Source organism: Symphalangus syndactylus, chromosome 12 (genome assembly GCF_028878055.3).
Source record: "Symphalangus syndactylus isolate Jambi chromosome 12, NHGRI_mSymSyn1-v2.1_pri, whole genome shotgun sequence".
NCBI lineage: Eukaryota > Metazoa > Chordata > Mammalia > Primates > Hylobatidae > Symphalangus > Symphalangus syndactylus.
Genome location: NC_072441.2, coordinates 99,920,279 through 99,946,909, shown reverse-complemented (window position 1 = coordinate 99,946,909; position 26,631 = coordinate 99,920,279). Strand labels below are relative to the sequence as shown.

Here is a 26,631-nt window from a genome sequence, read left to right as displayed (position 1 = left end):
AAACAGATTTTTATAACCAAAAATGCAAAGAAGTCACCCTCCAATATAAAAAATAGCAAAATATAAACCTTAGTATGTCATCGTTAATCACAAAGCCTCTTGTGCAAAAAATGTATACGGGTTTACGTGTATTAATATCTGAGTGTTTTCCTTTAACCACAGAAACTCAGTTTTATTATATACATATTACAAGTCACTGCTGTTGGGCATAATTAGAAAATGATAGCACTGACATAGAAATGGGAAATATGTGTGGCTTGGTTAGGGGTTCATTCAATAAATTCAGTTTCTTTCCTAATTAATATGTGGGGAAAACAATGAATCCATAAAGTAGGGATACTATGGACAAGGATATTAAGCTTTACACACTGGTCTCTGCCCTTGAGAAGCAAACAACCTATTAGGATGAACACAAATATACCAGTCAACAGCACACCAAGATGGACTCTATGGTAGACATCTCAGTTCAGAAGTGGGGCAGCACAAAGAGGAAGAAGGCTGACTTTTCCTGAGGGGGAGTATTCTCCAGACCTGACTTCTAAACATTCACCTCCACTATTCTTCCTCACTCTACAGTTGCAGTATGTATACCTTCCTCAGTCATATTATTTCTTCATATCGCTCCTGTGGGTAACTCTGCTATTATAGTATCCAGGAAGTATTTAAGGATTTGCTAAGCATTAAAAGGGTTATACTGTAGTGTCCAACAGGTGAGAATAAATACCCAAGCCACCTTTGCTAAATCCACTCTGTATTTGTCTTGTAAATTTTTTTCCTAGCCATCCTCAATTTGAACATATGCTCACCATACCTGTTGGACACTATAGTATAACCCGCTTAGTATAAGCACTTTGTCGTATGTGTAGCTTTGTTTATTCTTCAGAAACCTAAAAAATTCCTACTTTCACATGAGGAAAGGTAATCAGTAAATATTTGTTAAGTATGTGTTCTTCGTGAGTTTTTTTTATGAATACTCAAGTTTAACGATCTCAATAGCACAGACACAAAATAATTTAAAATTTTATTTTAAAGCAAACAATTTAGACAATAATAAACAACTGAGACCACTTTTAAAGATTACACCTACATTGTAAATCAAAATAAGCCAGTACCATATTTAAATATATTTATGTTTATTCTGAATTCTGCACTAGTACATAATCAATGAAATGCCTACATGGTATCTAATATAAATATTGGTAGACATGTACACAGAAAAATAAAAATGTTAAAATAGTACAATGATGAAAAATCAGGTAATATATACATGTCAAGAAAAAGCGTTTTGATGGGGAATGAGAGAAACAAGGGCAAATGGACATTTAAAATGGAAATTGTAGTTGATATGCCTTAGATTAAAGACTCTTCCAAGAACAGACTCTCAAGTTGCTTTCAACATGCCTTACAGAAATACATTCTTTCTAAGTCCAACTTTTTATAGTGCTTGTAAAGAATTGCATCACCCCAAATTGCAATGTAATGTAACAGTAAAAACTGAAGCTAACTGAGGGAAACAATCCCATCCAGTGTGTTAATTATGCAGAGGTTAAAAAAAAAACAAAACTCAGGTCTCTTTAAATATTAGCCAAGATGACAGTAACAGGAAAACAACTGAAACACGGTCTGCAAGACACAAACTGGCAACCTCTCTGTTGTGCAGCACACTGCAGGCATTCAAAATCCGTTAATGAAGAGATGAATGAATAAATTAATGCAAAAACTTAAAGATAAAAATTAATGAAACAAATACACTTTGGGAAAATAATGAGAAAAAAATTCCACCAGGCTTGCAAGAGACTGTTAATATTAAACTAACACAATTATTTGAAAAGTACTTAATGAGAAGTTAGTTCACTTTGAAAAATAAACACCTAGAGTGAGTACAAAACCATCTTATAAATCAGCAGAGTAACCCAATTATCGTCTGTTCTTACGCTGTTCAGACACCCTAACAACCAACTTCTTAAATTCACTGATTGTATAATTCAGCAATAAATGAAATAACCTGTCCTTCTCTGTGTGGTCAGTGACTACTGATCAATAAGAGTGTCATGGGGAGGAAGAGGCACTGTAGCAGCAGGAAGGATAAAGCATGCCCCCTGAGGAAGTGAAGACAAAGACAATGCCTTCCAGACTACTCCAACTCATCTAACAAATGCAAATACAGGGGCATTTGTGATCTATGATTTCTGTTGTTAGAGGCCCAAGGGGAAGCAATAAGAGTAAGAAGGCGTAGGTAAGTAACAATTATTATCAACTATAGACCCAGGCATGATATAAAACAAGTCTATTCGTTTTCTTACTTTAAAAAAATTAAACTTCTTCCTCTCAGATTTAAACAGATATTAACAACTCTACAGTTTGTCTTTTAGTTCTCATCAATATCAATTATTTCAAGACAATCTATTTTTTTCTAAATGGGAATGAGGAAGGGAATAGAAACAAGAAAAGTCCTAAAACTAAGGAACTTGTCTTTCTTCCATCCGATCTCTTTTAGCAGACATTAATTCTGGAGTAGACATTACATGGACCAAAGGGAACTAAGTTCAGAGAACTATAATTGTTGGTTTGGAAACTCAAGGCAGCTACAAACCTCAGTATCTCCTCCAAAAATAGACAAGAGACAAATAAACCTAAAATACAACAAATGATCACCAATTCAAAAATCACTTTAACCTCACAATCATAAGTGGTAATTCTACTGAAATATATTATTTCTTCATTTACTTCAAAGAGAAATATAATACCTTTGATTTAGTAATTTCCCTACTAAATGGAAATGTATGTGGTGTTAAAAGGCAGTGAGCTGTGAAGAAATAAAATTTGGGTCAGTTGCTTTTCTCAAAATTTTGAGAATTGAGCAAAAATTGATCTCAATATTGGAAGGTACATAATTGACTACTAGAAATTTTGTCTATTAATAAATGTGTAACCAATGCCTAAGCCAAGGAAAAAAAGTAACAAAAGAAAGTGGGTTAAAAATAAGTTTGGGGGTGTTGTCAGTAAGGAAAAAAAAGGAAGAAAAAATTAACATAACCAGCAATTCACAGTGGTATCCCAATAACCAAGCCTAAAATAAAGATAAGTTGAATTTATTAAGCTATGCAAATATTAAAACAACAGTGACCTGAAAAAACACAATCAAATAAGATTTAAAGTAGGTCTGAATGACAGTCCCAGATAGCACCAACTACCTTTTTCCCCTCAAAAACAAGGCTTATAAGATTTCAGAAAGTGAACCATTTTGACCTCTCAATGAAATAGGTTACAAATGTGGGAATATTTGGACCAAGTCCGACCTTATGTATGATGTATCTGCATCTCTCTCCATTTAATAAGCATGTTTTTCCAACTGGGACCTTTGGAGGTTTATTTATTTGTTACATTGTGCCCAATATTCAAGGAAAAATATTACAAAGCATCCACCCAAAACGTAAATACCTTTGAACCCTTCTATTCCAGTGGTCCTCAAACTTTTTAGAAAATTCAACATTCTCATTATCCAACTCCTCCACCAAATATATTTTAACTTATTTTGATAGTTACATTTTCCAGATTTAAAATTATGTGCTTGAGAACTGTCTGACATTCCATGGGGCCAATGCAAATTCCTTGGCTTATCAAACTCTTCCTTGATATGCAAAATCAAGGAGGAGATGCCCAGCTCTGAGGGACAAGTGTATATGCACCACTTGTTTGTACAGGGATTTCAGTAGGATAGTTTTTATCTCTGTTTATGCCTGGAAGATGGGTTGGTTATGTAACAAAAAAAAAGCCTTGATGCTATTAGAATTTCAACCTCTGATAGTGAAAGGTGTTGAAACACCACAGCCAGGGTTGCTGGTGTCTGAGCTAGATGCCCAGGTAGCAAGAGAACACAGTTCAACATTGAATGAGTGCCTGGTTATGTTCAAAGCACTGTGCTTAGACTTCTACACAGAGGCCATGACTGAACATTTAGAAAATTATAAAAAGAATGATTGCTCATTTCAAGAAAAAAAAAACTCTATTAAAAGGAAGAAGGAAAGGTATCTAGAGAAAGAAAACAATAGTGAGAGAATTTGATGAAACCGTTGAGAGTGTTTCTTAAAATGATTCAAAGACCAACAGCTTTAGAAGCAACTGTTACTAGTCCTTGAAAATGCAGATCTGGCTGGGCATGGTAGCTCATATCTGTAATCCCAGCACTTTAGGAGGCTTGCTGGGATTGAAGCAGGAGGATTGCTTAAGCCCAGGAGTTTGAGAGCAGCCTGGGCAACATGTTGAAACCCCATCTCTGTACAAAAAATAGAAAAATTAGCCAAATGTGGTGGCACACCCCTGTGGTCCCCGCTACTCTGGAGTCTGAGGTAGGATAATAGGTTGAGCCTGGGAGATCAAGGTTGCAGTGAGCCATGATGGCGCCACTCCACTCCAGCCTGAGTGACAGAGTGAGACCGTGTCTCAAATAAATAAATAAGTAAATAAAGCAGGTCTCTGGGCCCTACCTCAGACTTCATGAATCAAACCTCTGAGGGGTGATGTCCAGGAGTCTGCATCTTTAAGAAGCTCACCCAGTGTATCTTGTGCACATTAAAATTTAAGAATAAAAATATTAAAGAGATTTAAACTATGAATCTATAATCTGCACTTTAGCAGCAATAGGGAACCAGCAGTGAAGCAGAACAAGCTCAAAGCTGTAGTTTAAGAAGGAATGTTTTCAGAAGCACATTTACTACCATGAGGTCAATTTGTTACAATGGAAAAAAAAAAAACATAAATCCTTTGCAAAAGCAGATTATCTTATTCTAAAATATCCATTTTAATTAAATTCAGACATTCAAATGTAAAACAAAGCAAGAAATGTAGTTTTAAAATGTTTTCAATGTTGTTATTCAAAACAAGATTTGAATGTTTTTGCTATGTATCAGTCTAATTTATGAAACTAGAGAACAAGTCCTTGACATTGTACAGAAATCAAGACTTAAAGTCTAACTAATCTATAAACATCTTTAAAATATCTCATCTGTGAAAAGTTGACATTGTTCTCATATTAGTGACTCCTGAGTATTGTTGTAGGAAGCCATCTCTTCCCTTTTGCTCAGTCTGCCTAGACTCACAGTGCTCTAAGGCTGCTCTAAACATGACCCCCATTGTGGAGCCCCTCTCCAAGAATGTGGTGATTCACCACCTTCTCAAGCCTTTCTGCAGCATCTCAGACCTGCTGCCTGAACTTTGTGTCTCCACATTACCTCGTTGCTTACCTGGTGCCTCCAAACAAGTTTTCTGATTTCTGTTACTGGGTATCTTTCTTTATTAAAATAATTATTTATAGCAATTCCAACCAAGGATCCCAAATACTGAATACTGATAATTATCTAATAAATTCCAAGTCATGTAAAAATTTTAAAACATGGACACCCTTTACATTATGTAAATAGATACAATATAAAGGTGGCAAATTAAATGAATAATACATTTAACATCCATGAAAGGAAGAAATAGCAAGAAAACCTTCTACAAAAGAAAGAATACTTCTGTAATTTAAAGTTACCCTTAACTTATTTACTTTGCGATTTCTTATTTTAGTATCTTCCTTTCTTATACTAATGTCATTGAAATAAAGCAGAGTAAACAATATAGTAGCTTTTAGAGAGATATTTTAACAGAAAAATTATCCAGGAGACAAAACCATTTGTCCTTAACCTTGACCCAGAGACTTTACTATTATAACCCGCCAACAGTAACTTTCTTTCTTTTTTTTTTTTTTTTTTTGAGACAGAGTCTCACTCTGTCACCTAGGCTAGGCTGGAGTGTAGTGGTGTGATCTTGGCTCACTGCAACCTCTGCCTCCTGGGTTCAAGTGAGTCTCCTGCCTCAGCCTCCCAAGTAGCTGTATGCACCACTATGCCCGGCTGTTTTGTGTTTTTAGTGGAGACGGGGTTTCACCATGTTGGCCAGGCTGGTCTCGAACTTCTGACCTCAAGTAATTTGCCCGCCTTGGCCTCCCAAAGTGCTGGGATTACAGGCATGACCCATCGTGCCCAGCCTACAGTAACTTTTAATGCAAAGAGTGACTTGTATTCTGGTGTCTTAAAAAAAAAAAAAACCTTCATCAGGGGGCATATCAAATTCCAAATGGATCATTTCTTAAATTAGCAACACTGTAATATGTTAAATGTGCTCAGTAGTTCATCAAATTACCCTCAGGCACATTTGCTTTCTCAGTTTGACACATGGCTTAACCAGTAAACAGTAAGATCAGGTATTGAGAAAGGAGGAATTAGTGGTGTACTGGTAAATGCTTAACTGGCTCCCTAGAGGCAAAAAAAAAAAAAAGTTTTGATTTGTAGCATTTGCCAATTTATGAAGTGTAAATACTCCAACCATGACTAATTTCTAGCTATCATCATGATGTCACTAAATATGGACATGGGAAGAGAGGCATACAATCAGATCTTAGGAGTGGGCATAAGCCAGTTTCAACATGGCACTGGAGGAAGCCACAACACACTGAAACTGTCCCATTGTCTTACAAAGACCCTCTCCTGCTCCCTTGCACATGACACTGCAGTCATCACCCAAGACCTCATCAATGTTTTGTCCATCTGTTGTCCTCCCAAGCCACACCTTCGGAAATGTCCCTCTCTGAAACCAAATTACCCGGACCTAGCACTTAAAATTTTTACCTTTATTAATAAAAAAGAAGCCGTGATTTTCCTCACCTTTCTCACAATACTATGTGATTTCTTGGAATGCTTTTCTGTACTAAGTACTAAATGTCCTGTAACAAATTATACTGAATAAGGCTTAGGGCCTCTAATTTTTTGGCTCAGTTTGGCAACTAATACAGCAGCAGATGGAGACAAGCAGTTAAATATTACTAAATAGGCATTGTGTTGGAAATTAGATAGTAATTCTGAATTAACCAAATAATATTTAATATTTATATATTTATTCTCCTTTACATTAAAAATATACTATAAAATATACAATATATTCTGCAAATATAAAAGCAAGCAGTAGGAGCTTTCTCTTTTTAAAATGCAATATTGGCAGTATCATACAGATATGAGGAAAAATCCCCACTCCTACCAATAGTGTGGCTTTGGATAAATTGCTTAGGTCTCCTTTTCTAAAATGGGTCCCTTATTCTAAATGGAAATCATAATATCTATCTCAGAAGATTTTGTAAGGATTAAATGAAAATAGCATCAAAATGTGCAGTGCTGATAATGCTGATTATGCTCAAAAAATGGTAGCTACTCATCGTTTTAGTTTCCTACATAGTATCTGTCCTCAGCCTGCCAATCTCTTTATAAGACTTTCTAGGGTTATGACAAAGTCACTGCATTGGACACTCAGTATCCACATGGTTTTGAATAGTCCCTGAGTGTCCTGACATCCCACACCTCTGGACCCAGGTGCCACCACATCCCCAGGTCTAACCTTGCCTAAGCTCTTACCACAGTTGCTAGCTCTGAAGCCCTGAGTCAAAGACATACCCTTTGTAAAAAGCAAGCCTAGTAGCGCACCTTAATTGGAAAGAGAGACTAAAATGCATTGCTGGGCTTTTAAGAATTGCAAAAGCTAATAGAAGAAAGTAAAAGAGAAGCAGAGGGAGAGTTACTAACTTATTCTAGGCTGACTAGTATAGCTTTGATTCAATAACTTGACAATAATAAATAAATGTATATAGAGACAATGAAATGTAAATAACATAAATTAGTGGAATTACTTCAACAGTACAATAAAAGTATTAATTGCTATAATCAAGTATATCTTAGGAATGCAAGGATGGTTAAATAAGAAATCTATAAATGTAAGGGTAAACATGTCAAAGAGTTTTTTAAGTGATCACCTCAATAGAAGCCAAAATGGCACTCAAGAAAATTACACACCTATTTGTTATGCTTTAAAATCTTTTTAAAATCTAAAATAAAATAATTCCTCACCAGGACAAATGAACAGTAAGTAATATATGCATAGTTTAACACAGAAGGCATTTTCATCACAACTAGGAGAAAGGCATAGTTCTGAAGTCCTAGCCAATAGTAATAAAACTTTGAAGAGGAATAAGAGACAAAACTAACGAAAATGAGAAGAGAAAATGATTACTGTCAGCAAATACCTTATCTTCTACTTCCTGGAGAGAATAAAGTCAGTAAATGAAGAATCCCTTAACTCTCTACTGCTAAAAGTACAGACATATCCACAGCTGCCCACATTTTCCTTTTCCATTTGGTTGCAATAGAGGAGGTGTCCTCCCATCCTCCTTGTGTATAAAGGAATTATCCTAGCTCGCTCTCCAATATCTCAATCACACTATCCTTTGTTTTACTTACAGTCAGTGGCCCCCACTTTCAGGCGCTAATCCTTCTATCATGATCCCTTTCATCATCCCTGGCTCACAAGACCCTCCCCAATCAGCTTTCTTACTGTTTCAGCAACAGTAGCTCTCTTTACCCCATTTCCTACCACCACTTCTCACTCATCCACCTCCAGCCCTGCTAGCCTCCTTGCTACACTTCAAACACATAAGCCACTCCCATCTACAATCTTCTAACTTACCTCTGCCTACATAAATATCAGCGTGGCTTGAACACTCACTTTCTTTATCACCTAACATTCTGTGTATTTGTTTTGTTCATTGTTGGTTTCTGTCCACCTAGAATGTAAGCCACATGATGACAGTAATATTTGCCTGGCACCTAGTAATCATTCAATAAATATATGTTGAATAAATGAAAGAATCAAATGGAAGTCATACTTATATTATGTCCCAATTAAGATCTGAAGGCACAAGCAAACTGCATGAGCAGTGAACACACACCCCAGATTGCTTCTTTCCCCCATTTTATTAGCCCGCCGTCAACCCAAGTCTACGGTCACATGAGATTTCTCTATGAACAAGTTCAATTAGGATGAAAATAAATCAGCCCAGTTTTCAGCTGACACCAGCCAGAGTGGAGTGCTGTAATGCAAAAAACCCATTTTGAGGTACCTGAAAGACTGTAGACAGACAGTCTTCCCTGAAGAGACAATTTCTCGTCTACTTTGCCTGAAAAGTGAGGTGCTACATGTGCTATGATCCTCACTGATTAACAGGAAAAAAAGAAGGAATGGTCAAGGACTTAGAAGACACGAGGCAAAAAGGTATGGGAAAGAAGCACGTTAGACCTTCTTGAAGGAGCTCAATATGTAAGAATATTTTCCCATGTCTATACTCACCAAAAGGTCCCCATTGCAAAGAAACTTATTAATATTCTAGTCAATGTCTCTTTTCTCAGCCATTCCAGTATTTGCATGATGAGTATTTACTGAATAAATTAAGAAGTGCAAATGAAATGGCTGTATAACTAAAATACCCAAGAGAATAAATTTAAAATGCTTTAATCTACCAAATGTAGAATAAGATGGTTAATTAAAAAGTTTAAAATGCAACGGCTTTTAAGATCAGCAATAAGGAGTTTGAAAATATAATTGTAAAATAACCTACTTAAAGTACAAGAACAATAAAAAATAAAGATGAATACCCTATCTAGAAAAGCATGAACACTATATAAAACCATCAAAAATTTTAATAGGATGCCTGAAGTGAGGGAAGGGAAAAAATTTTTTACTAAGAAAAACAAAGAAAAAGGTAGGGGGTGGGTGGGGAGCAGTGGCTCATGCCTGTAATCCCAGCACTTTGAGAAGCCAAGGCAGGTAAATTGTTTTGGGAAGATCACTTGAGCCCAGGAGTTCAAGACCAGCCTGAGCAACATAGCAAGACCCCATCTCTACAAAAAAAAATTTAAAAATTAGCCTTGTGTGGTGGTGCATGCCTGTAGTCCTAGCTATTTGGGAGGTGGAGGCAGAAGGATCGCTTTAGCTGAGGCATTGGAGGTTACACTGAGCAATGATCATGCCACTGCACTCCAGCCTGGGTAACAGAGTGAGACCCTATCTCAAAAATGAGGAAAGAAGGAAAGAAAGAGAGAAAGAGAGAGGAAGGAAGGAAGGGAGGAAGGGAAGAAGGGAGGAAGGGAGGAATGGAGGGAGGGTGGGGGAGGGGGAGAGGGAGAGCGAGAGGGAGAGGGAGGGAGGGAGGGAGGGAGGGAGGGAAGGAAGGAAGGAAAAGATACAGTATGGTCCTTGGATTGAAAAAAATAATAAATATTTTTAAGGTATCAGTTATTCCCTAGTAAATGTATTGGTTTAAAATAATTCTAGTGGCAATAGTTTCATCTTTACAAAATTTTTCTAGACTTTTCCACACAATTATAATAGAACCCCGAAATTTAAAAAAAGTAATGGGACAGGACTACAGCCCTGCCAGGTGAGATATTTAAAGCAAATTATCAATCCACAAAAGTAAAACACTGTGGAATTGGTACAATAAAACAAAGATATTCAGAAATAGATGGTAGTAGTTACCACACTGTAATATAAGATAAAGGGAATTGGGAAAAAAATTGTTTCAGCATACATGAAAACAAATTTCAGATAAAGTAAAGAACTGTTTAAAGTTTTTTACCTATGAAAGTGAAGAGCACTGTGCTAAATATTTACTTTTTAAAAATATAAATGTACAGGTTTCACAACCGTAATGAGTAAAACTTTTATATATTTAAAATAATAAATCCAGAATATAAATAACCAGAAGTACAGAAACTTTGTCCTAATCACTTTTATATCCTCAGGGCCACAAACAGTGCCTGCTGCATTGTAGAGTTACAAATAATTTACTTTTTTCAAATGACAGGACTTGAGTCTATCCTTTGAATCAAACTTAATATGGATTTGATAACATTATAAAAATGGTTAAAAGTATCCATGATTTCTCCAGATATCAGCTGGGATTGTGACAGGGATTGCATTGAATTTGTAGATCAGTTTTTAAGGTATTGCCATCTTAACATTGTTACATCTTCCAATCATTGAGCATGGAATGTTTTTCCAAATATTTAGATCTTCTCTAATTTCTTTCAACAATAATTTATAGTTTTCATAGCATAAGTTTTTCATTTCTTTTGTTAAATTGATTCCTAAGTGGTATACTCTTTTTGTTATACAGATGAGGGCTTCTTATGTTGCCCAGGCTGGTCTCTAATGCCTGGCCTTACCTTCTTATGCTCCAGGACCACAGGCGTGAGCCACCACACCTCCCCCTAAGCGGTATACCCTTTTTGATGCTATTATAAACTGAATTATTTTCTTAACTTCGTTTTTGGATTGTTCATCACAAATGTATAGAAATACAATTGATGAGAGGTGGCCAAGATGGCTGACTAGAATCAGCTAGCATGTGTGGCTCTCATGCAGAGGCACGGAAGGGGTGAGTAAATACAGCATATTCAACTGAAACATCCAAGTACTTGCATTGGGACTAATCAAGGAAACAACTTGACCCATGGAGAATGGAGAAAACCAAGACAGGACAATGGCCCACCTGGGAACAACACAGAGCCAGAAGAACATCCCCGACCAAGGGAAGCAGTGAGTAAATGAGGGACTCCAGGGATCCATGCTTCTCCCATGGATCTTTGCAACCCTTGGTTCAGGAGATTCCCTCATGAACCCACTCCACCACGGCATTCAGTCTGACACACAGAGCTATGTGGAATCTCAGCGGAGCAGCCACTCAGGCACATGCAGAGACCAGAAGACTTAGATACCCAGGCTTTCCAGGCTTCCCAACAAAAGCAGCTGCAACTATGGCAAAGCAGGAGGATAGACCCCCAAACATAAGCCTAGGAAAGAGGCTGAATCCAGGGAGCTGAGAAGTGACTGTCTGCAGGCCCCAATTCCATGGCACCTCACAGGATATGACCCACTGTCTTGGAAATCCAGCCAGCCACTGGTAGCAGCATTGCACCTCCCTGGATGGAGCTCTGCGGGGAGGGGCAGGCCACCATCTTTGCTGTTTGGGTGACTTCGCCATTCCAGCCTTCAGACTTTGGAGAGTCTAAACTGACCAGAGGCAGAAGGGATCTCCCAGCACAGCACGGCTATTCTTCAAAAACGTGGCCAGGTTGCTTTTCTAAGCAACCTGGTCCCTGATCCTGTTCCTACTTACCGGGTGGAACCTTTCAACCAGAGCCTGCAGACACCCACACCTGTATCCTCCAGCCCACAGAGATTTGAAACCTCACTGGGACAGAGCTCCAAGAGGGAGGGGTGGGCCACCATCTTTGCTATTTGGACGACTTAACCATTCCAGACTTCAGCTTTGGAGAGTCCAAGCCAACTGGGGGCAAAAGCCGTCCTTCAGCACATCACAGCTGCTCTACAAAAATGTGGCCTTTTCTCCTCACTGGGCGGGACCTCCCAACTGGGGTCTTCTGCCACCTCAGAAGCTGGTGTTTTCTGGCCAGCAGAGACTTGAAACTTCCCTGGGATGGAGCTCCTAGAGGGAGGGCCAGGCTGCCATCTTTGCTGTTTGGGCAACTTAGCCTTCCAGCCTTCGGGCTTTGGAGAATCCAAGCTGACTAGGGGTGGAAGAGGTCCCCCAGCACAGCATAGCTGCTCTCCAAAAATGTGGCCAGACTGCTTTTTTAAGGAGGTCACCAGTCCCCTTCCTCCTTACTGGGCAGGACCTCCCAACTAGGGTCTCCAGCCATCTTCACCAGTGCTCTGTTTGGGTGACTTTGCTGTTCCAGCCTTCAAACTTTGGAAAGTCCAAGACAATCAGGGACTGAAGGGACCCCCAGCACAGCACAGCTGTCCTACAAAAACATGGCCAGACTGCTTTTTTAAGTGTGTCCCCAATCCTGTTCCTCACCACCAGGTGCGACTTCCTAACCAGGGTCTCTAGCTATCCCCACTGGTGTTCTCTGGCTGACACAGGTTTCAAACCACCCTGGGACAGAGCTCCCAGAGGGAAAGTCAGGCTGCCATCTTTGCTGTTTGGGCAACATAACCAATCCAGCCTTCAGGCTTTGGAGTGTCCGAGGCAACCGGGGGCTAAAGCAGATGCCCCAGCAGAGCACAGCTGCTCTATGAAAGCATAGCCAGACTGCTTTTCTAAGCAGGTCTCCAATCCCATTCTTCCTTCCTGGAAGGGACCTCCCAACCAGGGTCTCCAGCCACCTCCTATAGTGTTTGGGCTGGCAACAGGTCTGTAACTCCCTAGGACGGAGCTCCCAGAGGGAGGGGCAGGCCTCCATCATGGCTGTTTTGCAGCCTTCACTGGTGATACCTCCAGGTACTAGAAAATTCAAGGTGACTAGGGACTAGAGCAGGCACCAAGCATACCACAACAGCTCTATGAAAAAGCAGCCAGACTGTTAGATGGGTGCCCATTCCCATATCTCCTCACTGGGAAGGTCCTCCAGCCACCCCACACCAGAACTATCAAGCCAGTAGCAGCTTGGCAATTCCCTGGACAAAGCCTCCAGGAGCAACTAAAAGCCTCTCTGCCACTGCCTCTGTAGTGGAACTGCCCTTGCTACCCTCAGACTAATGAAGAAGCAAAGATCCTAAGTGCCTTATTCACACCTCCAACAAGGTGCAGTTGACCTAAGGAGGAAGGCCAGACTGTCTCACATGGGTCCCACACACCCTCCACTGCTCATCACCAGACAGGGAACCGCTAGCTTGGGCCCATAGCACAGACCCTCCACCCTGGGCTGATTGCACTAAGCGATTGCTGACCTGCATCTCTCTGGGGTGGAGCCCCCAGGAGCCAAGCAAAGGACCCTTGGCCACAATCACTACCAAGGTCCCTTCTTCCACTGCCTCCAAGTGGAGGAGGGAACACAAGTACTGAGATCACACCAGAGTGGCAGTGAGCAGCCCAGGAATGCCAAGGCACAATCTATAGCCAGCACTCAAGAGGGAGAGGAACCCACCCTTTCAGAGTGTTGAGAGGGAACACAGCTGCAACTGTGAAGAAATACAGGGGAGCCACATAACTGAGCAAAAGTCTACCAACTGATTAATTAGCCTAAGTGCCACCTAGTGGATCACACCCCAAAGCTTCAACACCAAAAATACCTCACTAACATACCCCACCCTGAAGCCAGAGATAAGAAGTCAGCTTCAAAGAAAGACCCTGCACAAAACCTTGGCTTGGTGAAAACATCCAGAAAAGAAGTCTATCAACTGTATTCAATCTACACTGCAGTTAAAGGAACACCCACATGCAGAGATGAGAAAGAACCAAAGCAAGAACTCCAGTAACTCAAATGGCCGGAGTATTATATGTCCTCCAAACAATCACACCAGTTCTCCAACATGAGTTCTTAACCAGGCTAAGCTGGCTGAAATGACAGAAATAGAATTCAGAATATGGACAGGAACAAAGATCATTGAGATTCAGGAGGATGGCAAAACCCAATCCAAGGAAACGAAGAATTACAATAAAGGACAATATAGCCAGCTCCCTCCATGTTCCTGCAAAAGACATTATCTTGTTCTTTTTTAAGGCTGTATAGTATTCCATGGTGTATATGTACTACGTTTTTTTTAATCCAATCTGTCATTGGTTGGCATTTAGGTAGATTTCATGTCTGCTATTGTGAATAGTGCTACAATGAACATTCACATATGTGTGTCTTTATGGAGGCTATATTGTCCTTGGCAAACTAACGCAGGAACAGAAAACCAAATATTGCATTTTCTCACTTACAAGTTGGAGCTAAATGATGATAATTTTTGAACACAAAGAAGGAAACAATAGACACTGGGGTCTACTTGAGGGTGGAGAGTGGGAAGAGGAAGAGGAGCAGAAAAGATAACTATTGAGCACTGGGCTTATTGGACTTAAAACCTGGATGATGAAATAATCTGTACCACAAACCCCCGTGACATGGGTTTATTTATGCGACAAACCTTCACATGCACCCCCAAACCTAAAATAAAAGTTAAAAGAATACAACTGATTGTTGTGTGTTGATACTGTATCCTGAAATCTTGCTAACATAGTTTAGTAGTTCTAACAGTTTTTTAGTGGACTCTTTAAGTTTTTCTATACATGTGATCACATCATCTTCAAATAGAGATTATTTTTCATCTTCCTTTCCAGGGTAGATGCCTTTTATTTCTTTCTTTCCCCAGCTGTCCTGGTTAGAACCTGCCGTACAATGTTGAATAAGAGTGACAAGTGCAGACATCCTTGTATTATTACTGATTTTAGACAGAAAGCATCCAGTCTGTCACCATTAAGTATGATGTTAGCTATGTGGTTTTCATATATGCCCTTTATCAGGTTGAGGAAGTTCCTTCCCCTTTATTTACTAAGAGTTTTATCATGAATGCATGTTGGATTTTGTCAAATACTTTTTCTGAATCTATTGAGGTAATCCTGTGATTTTTTTTCATTCCATTGATATGATTTTCAGATGTTAAACCAATCTTAAATTCCTGGGATAAAACAAGCTGATTCTAAAATTCATATTGAACTTCAAGGGACCCAGGATAGCCAAAACAATCCTAAAAAAAAACAAAGTAGGACTCACAATTTTCTATTTTGAAACTTACCACAAAGCAAGGGTAATTAAGAGAGTATGCTATTGGCTCAAGGATAGACATAAATATCAATCGAATAGAACTGAGAGTCCCAAAATAAACCTGTATTTCTCTGGTCAACAGATTTTTGACAAAGGTACCAAGATCCTACAGTGAGGAAAGAATAGCCTTTTCAACAAATTGTGCTGGGACTACTGGATATCCACACACAGAAAATAAAGTTGGACACTTAGTGCATAAAATGATTAACTCAAAATGGATCAAAGCACAAACAAATGGAAAAACATCCCATGCTCATGGATTGGAAGAATCAATATGGTTAAAATGACTATACTGCCCAAAGCGATCTACAGATTCTATGCAATTCCTATCAAATTACAAACATCATCTTTCACAGAATTAGAAAAACAATACTAAAATTAATAGGGAACCAAAAGAGAGCCCAAATAGCCAAAGCAATCCTAAGCAAAAAGAACAAAGCCAGAGGCATCACATTACCCAACTTCAAACTACTCTATACTAAACTATACAAGGCTATAGTAACCAAAACAGCATGGTACTTGTATGAAAATAGACACATAGATCAATGTAAAAGAACAGAGAACTCAGAAGTAAAGTCACATATTTTCAACCAACACGTCTTCCACAAAGTCAACAAAAACAAAGAGGAAAGAACATCCTATTCAATAAATGGTGTTGGGAAAACTGCCTAACCATATGCAGAAGAATATAACTGGACCCCTATCTCTCACAATATACAAAAATTAACTCATGATGGATTAAAGACTTAAATGTAAGTCTTCAAACTATAAAAATTCTAGAAGAAAACCTAGGAAAAACTTCTCCAGACATCAGCCTAGGAAAAGAACTTCTCACTAAGACCCCAAAAGCAATGCAACAAAAACAAAAATAGACAAACAAGACTTAACTAAAGACATTATGCACTGCAAAAGAAACTACCAACAGAGTAAACAGACAATCTACAGGATGAGAGAAAATTTTTGCAAACTATGCATCCAATAAAGGAATAATATCCAGAATCTATAAGGACTTTAAACAAATCAACAAGAAAAAAACAACCCCATTAAAAAGTGGGCAAAGCCTGGGCGCGGTGGCTCACATCTGTAATCCCAGCACTTTGGGAGGCCAATGCAGGCGGATCACGAGGTCAGGAGATTGAGACCATCCTGGCTAACATGGTGAAACCCCGTCTCTACTAAAAATACAAAAAAAAATTAGCCGGGCGTGGTGGCAGGTACCTGTAATCCCAGCTACTCGGGAGGCTGAGGCAGGAGAATGGCATGAACCCAAGAGGCGGAGCTTGCAGTGAGCTGAGATCGCACCGCTGCACTCCAGCCTGGGTGACAAAGCAAGGCTCCATCTCAAAAATAAATCTTTTAAAAAGTGAGCAAAGGGCCGGGCATGGTGGCTCATGCCTGTAATCCCAACACTTTGGGAGACTGAGATGGGTGGATCACCTGAGGTCAGGAGTTCAAGACCAGCCTGGCCAACATGTGAAACCCCGTCTCTACTAAAAATACAAAAAATTAGCCGGGTGTGGTGGTGGGCACCTGTAATCCCAGCTACTTAGGAGGCTGAGGCAAGAGAATCACTTGAACCCAGGAGGCAGAGGTTACAGCAAGCCGAGATCCCGCCACTGCACTCCAGCCAAGGCAAGAAGAGCAAGACTCCATCGCAAAAAGGAAAAACAAAAAGTGGGCAAAGGACAGGAACAGATGCTTCTCAAAAGAAGACATAAAAGCAGCCAACAAACTTTAAGAAAAAATTGCTCAACATCATTAATCATCAGAGAAATACAGATCAAAACTACAATAAGATATCGTCTCATACCAGTCAGAATGGCTATTGATATGGTTAGGCTTTGTGTCCCCGCCCAAATCTCATCTTGAATTGTAATCCTCATAATCTTCACAATCCCCACATGTCAAGGGAGAGACCAGGTGGAGGTAATTAATGGGGGGCAGTTTCCCCCATGCTGTTCTCATGATAGTGAGTTCTCATGAGATCTGATAGTTTTTTTTTTTTTTGTTGTTGTTTTTTTTTTTTTTTTTTTGAGACGGAGTCTCGCTCTGTCGCCCAGGCTAGAGTGCAGTGGCGCGATCTCGGCTCACTGCAAGCTCCGCCTCCCGGGTTCACGCCATTCTCCTGCCTCAGCCTCTCCGAGTAGCTGGGACTACAGGCGCCCGCCACCGCGCCCGGCTAATTTTTTGTATTTTTAGTAGAGACGGGGTTTCACCGTGGTCTCGATCTCCTGACCTCGTGATCCGCCCGCCTCGGCCTCCCAAAGTGCTGGGATTACAAGCGTGAGCCACCGCGCCCGGCCGAGATCTGATAGTTTTAAGGGGCTCCTCCCCTTTGCTTGGCTCTTCTCCTTCCTGCCACCTTGTGAAGAAGGTGCCTTGCTTCCCCTTTGCCTTCCACTATGATTGTAAGTTTCCTGAGACCTCCCCAGCCATGCTGAACTGTGAGTCAATGAAACCTCTTTCTTTTATAAAATACCCAGTCTTGGGCAGTTCTTTACAGCAGTGTGAAAATAGACTAATACAGGTATTATTAAAAAGTCAAAAATAACACATGATGGCAGGGCTGCAGAGAAAAGGGAACACTTATAAACTATTGGTGGGAATGTAAATTAGTTCGACCCCTATGGAAAACAGTATAGAGAATTCTCAAAGGACTAAAAATAGAACTACCATTTGACCCAGCAATCCCACTACTGGGTAGCTACCCAAAGGAAAAGAAATTATTATTTCTTGTATGTTTACTGCAGCACTATTCACAACAGCAAAATCATGGAATCAACCTAAGCCCACCAACAGTTGACGGGATAAAGAAAACAGAGGACACATACACCATAGATACTATGCAGCCATAAAAAAGAACGAAATCATGTCCTTCACAGCAACATGGACTAGGCTGGAGGCCATTATTCTAAAAGAAATAACAGAAATAGGAAATAAAATACCACACATTCACACTTACAAGTGTGAACTAAACAGTGGGTAAACATGGACATAAAGATGGGAAAAACAGATGCAAAGAACTCCAAAAGGGGGAAGAGTGGAAGAGGGGTGAAGGTTGAAATACTACCTATTGGGGACTACGTTTACTATTTGGGTGATAGTTTCACTAGAAACCCAAACCTCAGCATTACACATTATGCAATATAACAAACCTGTACCTACCCCCAAATCTAAAATGAAATTTAAAATTTAAAAATTAGTAATTTTAAAAAATGGATCAAAGACCTAAGTGTAAGATCAAAGCTATAAATCTCCTAGAAGAAAACATAGAATAAACTTTTATAACCTTGGTTTTGGCAAAGGATTCTTAGATAAATACAAAAATAATGAGAAATGAAAGAAAAAGTAGATAAATTGGACTTCACCAAAATAAAAAATCTTGTGCTTCAAAGGACACTGCCAAGAAAATGAAAAGGGCCTATAAAATAGAAAAAAAAATGCAAATCAAATATCTGATATGAGACTTGTATTTAATATATATCTGTTACAATTCAGTAATACAAAGGCAAATAACCAAATTTAAAACTGGGCAAAGGAAATGAATACACATTTATCTAAATAATATATACAAATGATCATTAAGCACATGAAAAGATGCTCAGTATCCTTAGTCATTAGGAAAATGCAAGTCGAAACCACAATGAGATATCACTTCTTACCCACAAGGGTTAGCAAGGATATAGAAAAACTGTAACCCTCATACACTGCTGGTAGGAATGTAAAATGGGGCAGCTGCTTTGAAAACAGTCTGTCAGTTCCTTAAACAATTAAACATAGAGTTACTACATGGCCCAGCAATTATACTCAGGTATATTTCTAAGAGAAATGAAAACACATGTCCACACAGAAACATGTACGTGAATGTTTATAGCAACATTATTCATAATAACCAAAGGGTGGAAACAACTCAAATGCTCCTCAGTTAATGAATGGACAAACAAAATGTGATCTATCCAGACAATGGAATATTATTAGGCCATAAAAAGAAATGAAGTTCTAATACATGCTACAACCTGGATGAACCTTGAAAAGATTATGCCAAGCAAGAAAAGCCTGTTACAAAAGACCACATATTAAATGATTCTATTCAAATGACATGTCCAGAATAGGGAAATCCATAGAGACAGAACATAGGTTAGTAGTGCCTAGGCTGGAGTGGTGGGGAAAGGTGTTATGAAAAGAGGTGATAGCAGAAACATACAGGCTTTCTTTTGGGAGTGATCAAAGAGTTCTAAAGCTGATTGTGGAGATGGTTGCACATATCTGTGAAAAGACTAAAATCTATTCAACTGTTAACTTCTATTGGTCAAGTTATATGGTATGTAAACTGTATCTTTAACAAGCTATTAAAAATATTTGCAATTTATGATAGATGATTTTATGAGGTGCTTCAGTCTTAAGCATTCAAATAAATTGATAGGAAAGCCAGTAAAATCCTCAAAAAGAAATGGGGAAAAAGAAAAATGGCCAATTCACAAGAGAAGAAATAAAAATGGCAAATAAACATGAAAAAAAATTCAACATCATCAGTTGCTGAAATAAAATGAAAATAAAAACAAAGCATCATTTACCTATCAAATTATCATGGTGTAAGAGAGAGAAGCAAGCATAGCACAGTGTAAATATAGATACGCATATACACATCCATACAGATATTATATGGTTGTTGAATTTTATAAGTTAATCCCCAAGTGCACGTGCATGCACACACACACACACACACACACACACACACCATACCAAAGGAGTATTAGTGGTTGTGCTGTACTGTAAAATTATATAGATGGATTACAATGAGCAATAAAAAAAATTTTTAAGTAGGTATTTAAAAAAATCTATGAAAAATCCCCTTTAATGTAATCAAAGGAATGAAAAGAGCAATGAAGAAGGCAGCATTCTGGAGAGAAATGTGGGCAGCTGCCCACAGTGGGGCGATCACAAAAACGTTTCTATTGGCACAATCCCACACCTATGAAGGCAAAAGGGGCCACAGGATGTGCCCATCCATGCGGTAAACATCTTCGTTCATTACCTGCTTTAGAAGTAACAAGCTGCAGCACAAGAGGTCGTCTTGTTACAATGCCCGACCCTCGAGGGAGAAAGTCCCTAAAAAAAGTAAGAAATATAGATTAAGGCATGAAGGAATTCTGATCACCTATACATTCATAAACCAAGTTCCACAGCAATTCTCCTAATTCCCAACCTTTCAATGTATTGCTTATCCAAACAATGATAGGCCCATCTTAATAAAAGAAGCATTTTCAAAGTTAAAAAAAAGAAGGAGGAGGGCCTTATATTGCATAGAAATCCATGTACATTATCATAATGACTTCACTGGAATATGTCATTCATTCATCTAGCTGAAATTGATAAAAGTTTGCCCTTAGTTTCCATGTATTATCAATGAATTTTGATTTTCAGAGAATCAGCATTAAAGAAAATATTTGATACTGAAATTAATTCTTAAACTCTTTTTGATAATTACAAAACCCAGTACTCTCTTTGGCCTCAAGATCAATATTAGCACCATCAAGTACCATTACTAAAGGCACATTAGATTGTATCCTCTAAATATACTGACATTTTTCTCCAATAAAAGGAAACAAGGCCGGGCACAGTGGTCCACACCTGTAATCCCAGCACTATGGAAGGCCGAGGCTAGTAAATCGCTTGAGCCCAGGAGTTCAAGACCAGCCTGGACCACATAGCAAAAACCCAGCTCCACAAAAAAAAAAAAAAAAAAAAAAGCTACAAAAATTAGCCAGCCAGACGTGGTGGCGTGGGCCTCTAGTCCCAGCTACTCAGAAGGCTGAGGTGGGAGGATCGCTTGAGCCTGGGAGGCAGAGTTGCAGTGAACCAATGTTGCACCACTGCACTCCAGCCTGTGCAACAGAGTGAGACTCACGTCTAAAAAAAAGGACACATAAAACGTGGGATCAAGTAGAAACAAATATTTTGTCTATAGAAATTAACAGCAGAAAACAAACATTGCAACTTGAGTTTTGTTTGTTCTCATTCCATTTGTTCTTATTCCTGATAAATGGACATTTTGATAAAGATCATATTTTAAATAGCATATTAATAAACACTAAGCTAATAAAACTGCAGCAAATATAGTACTACATAATATTACATCTGTAATGCCACATAAATTATTGCTGATTCTGCAATGTCAAAGAATTCAAAAACATACCTATAGCACAGTTTTTAAACACATTTAGAATGTCTCACAACTTTTAGAGGAATCATCACAGAATTCCATTCAAAATAAACTTTTCACTCAGTGGCAGTTTTTCTCAAAATGTGGTTCCAGGCCCACCAGAAAGTGTTATAACCACAGACACCCAGGACTCATCCTGAAGCTACAGATTCATCATATTCAGGGGAAGGCATGCAGCATTTGTACTCTTAACAAGCTCCCAGTTGTTTCTGATGCTCACCAAGGTTTGAAAACCACTGGCCTCAAGTCAGGATATGTCACTCAACAATTCAGTGGGTAATAATGGCATGTGGCATGCTATGAGTTTTGCAGGAAATTTGGCAAAACAGAGCTTCAACACAGATGGGATTTCAATGAACAGCAGCTTATAAAATAGGCAAAGGACAGTGAGAATGCTCCAAAACCCAAGCGTTTAGCTGCACTGATAGTTTGGAATGGAGAGTCAAAAAGATAAAATCAAGCCAAATTTCTCCTACTACAACTAATTTATTTGGCAAATGCTACTGTATGTTCTGACAGAGGAAATAGTACTGAATAACCTTAAGTTAATGACTTTTCTCATTGACTTCAAGGACCAAAGTTCATTTAAAATGTCAATGTATATGACTACAATAGAAAATAGTGAAATTACAAATTTGTATGTGCTTTTGAAAATGCAGCTGAAATACCATTATTTATTCATCAAAAAAAATTCACTGAGAAATTAAGAAGTGCTAGGGAGATGCTGTGGGCATGGACTCATGCTGGGTAGACACCAGGAGTTTGGAACCTAATGGGAACAAAACATAGTCATGAAAACCATTAAAGAAGGGAAGATAAACTACATTGGAGTTCAGAAAAGAGAAAGAACAATACTCTCTTTATAATGATGTTTTGAATATATTTAAATACATATAACTAAATACACTTTTAATATTCTTCATGTGCTATATTAGAATAATTGCTAGTTTAGATGGCTTCAACAATCATTTAAAATTTAATCAAAATAAACAAAGCATCTACTTTGTTTTGTTTGTTTTATTTTTAACCAAAAAGGAAGAGGTTAATTTGAGAATCAAAATGAATGGAGGGAGGGAAAAAAGCAAAACTCCAGAGTAAAGAGCTGGAGGGCACCACGGAATACTATTCGGCCATAAAAAAGGATGAGTTTATGTCCTTTGCAGGGACATGGATAAAGCTGGAAACCATCATTCTCAAGAAACTAACACAAGAACAGAAAACCAAACACCGCATGTTCTCACTCATAAGTGGGAGTTGAACAATGAGAACACATGGACACAGGGAGGGGAACATCACACACCAGGGCCTGTAAGAGGGTGGGGGGCCAGGGGAGGGATAGCATTAGGAGAAATACCTAATGTAGATGACAGGTTGATGGGTGCAGCAAACCACCATGGCATGTGTATACCTATGTAACAAACCTGCACGTTCTGCATATGTATCCCAGAACTTTAAAGTATAATAATAATAAAAAAAATTAAGTCAGGATATAAAAATAAAAAGAGCTGGAGGGCATCTGTTTGAGCCGTGAGGACCATGAGTGAAATTTTAGGATGTATAAAATGCCAAGGAAAAATGATGAATGGCCTGAATAATGCCATTTAACAAGTCAATAAAATATTCTCTTCAAGAAAAAAGACAGAGAAGAAACGACACAGAGAAGAAAGAAGAAAAAAAGGTTTAGTCACTTTATATCTTCATGCTGAGACCTGTTTCAATTCATGCTTGTGACCATATACTTATATGTAGATTTAGTAACAATCCCTGTGAACGTTGTTAAAGCAAAATAGAATGTATCAAACATTATAAATAGCAAATAATTATGTGTTGACTAAAAATCCACAGATACATCTACATTTTTCTCTACATTTTTTTATTAAGCAAACAGAACTTTGCATTAAGAGTAATAAATAGATTCCGGTATCCAACCCCCTTCTTATTAACTCACAGTTACTAGTTCCCTTCATGGCTCTCATCAGTCCTACCACTGACAGATATATTCTCACCAAAAGCCAAAAATTTTGATAATCAAATTTTACTATTTGGAAGTCTATCTTTCTTCACAAGCATCTCTGAAGTACAACAAAGTGCTAAAGAAAAGTTTCTCTCTTCTGAAGAGTGAGCACCTAATCTGGCCATCCTAAAGATACGTCTCCTTCTGATGGCCCAGCAAAATGAAAACCATATGCCCAGCGCACTCTTGCTGTGTGAGCTCAGGAGATGAGTCCTTGAATGAGAAACACAGAACCTTCCTTTGAATATTAGCTCTACCACTGAATGGACAAAATTCTCTCTGAACCCATTTCTGTTACTTCTAAACTGAGATAATGCTAACTATGGCCCAAGTTGTATGGATCAAATGAAATGCAACAAACGCCAACCATTTTAAAACCCAAGCACCACGGAAAAATGTTACTATTATTTTTGATATAACACAGCCACAGTGTGTTTTCCCTGATATTGTAGTATTTGCTTACCTTAAAAAACTAAGCACCTACATACAATATTTTAACATTTTGCTAATGGAATTTGGAGATAGGAGCCACAGACCCCATTTGAACTATCCTCTTGGTGTTGATCACCTGCAAGGGTTTGGAAAGCGCTTATGCCTGCCTTCAGCAACAGGGAGCCAAAGCACTGACATGAACAATATTGAATAATTCATTAGCCACTGAGCACCACCATCCAATTGAATTGTATCATTTTCTGTGCAATAGGTTTTCTCCTATATCTCCGTAAGCATATTTTATGGGAAAACCTGTAAGCATGTTTTATGGGAAAACATTTTCTAAATTAATGCTGGTAAAATAATGACTATTCCTTTAGTATTACTTTGGATTTAGACTACATATTTTTAAATTTATTTTCTAATAAATTTATATAAAAAGAAAATATGTATGCCATTTTTCCTGTAAAATGTACCTTCAAAGAGTAACCTGAAGACTCAGTGTTATTAAGTTGATTCTGTTATATTGCCCAAATGCCTTATTTGTAGTTGAACTGTACAGATTTTTAGTCAGAGAGAGTGCTTCCCTCTGGATGCCACATGACAGCTACAAATCAAATGCCTTTCTTCTCTCTCAACCCATCTCAATATAGCGTTAATCTTCAGTGTTAACAGCTGGTCTTCAGGCAGTAAGTCAATGCTCCTTCATGGCTTCCTGACTCCTAGACAAAAAATAGAGTACAATTCCCACACTATAGTTTAAGAAACACCTTGAAGACATTTCTTATTGGCTCTTCCAGTAACTGAGTTACCAGGAAATATAGTTATTGCTCCACTAGGAAAAGAATGATCTTTGGAAGCCTGAAAAAGAACACACTAGCTGTATCAACAAAACTAAAAAAATTCCCCCCGGCAGCAAATAAAGTAACTACAGAGACGGTTTCTTCAATATAAATGTAAATGATTGTTAACCAGATAACCTGTACAGTAAATAAATGTTTAAAATCTGCCCTTAACTGAAGATGGGAGGCGTAACTCATAGTTTCCTAGAAGTTAATTCATGGAGCCAATTTATTCAAAAATAAACAAGCTCAGCCTCGGAGGAGGACAACATGCAAATAAATAACTATAATAAGCATAACAGGTACCATGCTTAAGCTCTACACAAGGTACAGTACCAACATACAGCAAAGAATATCTATCCTGCTTGGAGGAGCTGCCAGAAACAATATCTGAGAAGAAATATGAGGTAGGAGGCATTCCACAGAAAATCAGATATACGAAGACATGGAAGACCAGAGTAGCACAAAACATCACAGAACTGTAAACATTAAAGAGAGATCAGAATGAGATAGAGAAGAGTCTACAGAAGGAAGCCAGAACAGACCTCAGAGGTTTGTGTTTGTGTTTGTCTATTTTCTGTGAGAACAGGAAGGCACTATAGAGTTTTAAGTGATCAGATTTGCATTTCAGAATAATCACTGGGGATTATATACAGAACGTTGAAGAAGAGAAAGATCAAAGACAGAGTGATGAGTCACTAGTCACTAGCCAGTCTATGTCATTCAGAAAGAAGATAATAAAGGTCAAGTCCAAGGCAGTAATGGTAGAGATGGAAAGAAGACAAATGGCAGGATTTAATGATTGCTTTGATGTGGAATCTCCTTCTGATGCCCCTCCTTCTGATGAATCTCCTTCTGATGTAGTGATATGGAAGAGTTAGGATAAATGTCACATTTCTGGTTTGGGTAGCTGGTTGAACAATGGTATCACTAACCAGGACAAGAAATAAAGGAAGATCTGGTTAATACAGTGCTTACCATGTGCCAGCACCAATCTGATTGCTTTATACGCATTAACTTGTTTGATCTCATAACATCCTATGAGATAGGTACTATCGTTATTCTTACTTCACAGATGAGAAAACAGAGGCACAAAAAAGTCAGATAATTTGCACAGGGTCACAAAGCTAGTAAGTGACATATGGGACTCAAATCTAGGGAGTCTAACTCTAGCGTTTGTGCTCTTGACCATTTTTATCTACATTGTAAAACAAATGGGGGAAGAAAATGAGCAGTCCTTATTTGTACACATTGATCTTTACATGCCTGGAGAATACCCAGATTGAAACAACATGTAGACAGACTGAACAGTTGGCACTCAGGACAAAAGTCTTGTCTGGAGACAATAATTTGACAGTCAGCAACAGAGCAGGAAGTTGAAGCCAAAGGAACAGATGAGTAGGAATGGAATGGAAACAAGTGATTAATATGGACTCTCAGAAATACCAACATTTAATGGGTACCTGAAAGAAGTGGAACTGAGAGAATAGAAAGGGGCTACCAGAGAGGTAGCCAAACACTAGAACTCAAAATCACATTAACCTCTTAAACATCTCTACAACTCTTAACATCTCCACTAGGTGTCTGGAACCAAACATCTCTACAACTCATTACAATCACATTAACCTCTTAAACATCTCTACAACT

At 38.6% G+C, this 26,631-nt stretch overlaps 1 protein-coding gene across 15 annotated transcripts in view; it reads right to left on the bottom strand.

Moving 5' to 3' along the window:
- Window positions 1–26,631, bottom strand: part of DNM3 (dynamin 3) — a 607,865-nt gene that overhangs the window by 506,354 nt on the left and 74,880 nt on the right. For all 15 annotated transcript variants that reach the window (XM_063627329.1, XM_063627332.1, XM_063627326.1 and 12 more), the window contains exon 2: window positions 20,509–20,582. In XM_063627329.1, the coding sequence (XP_063483399.1) occupies window positions 20,509–20,582 (74 nt within the window). The remainder of the gene's footprint in view (window positions 1–20,508; window positions 20,583–26,631) is intronic.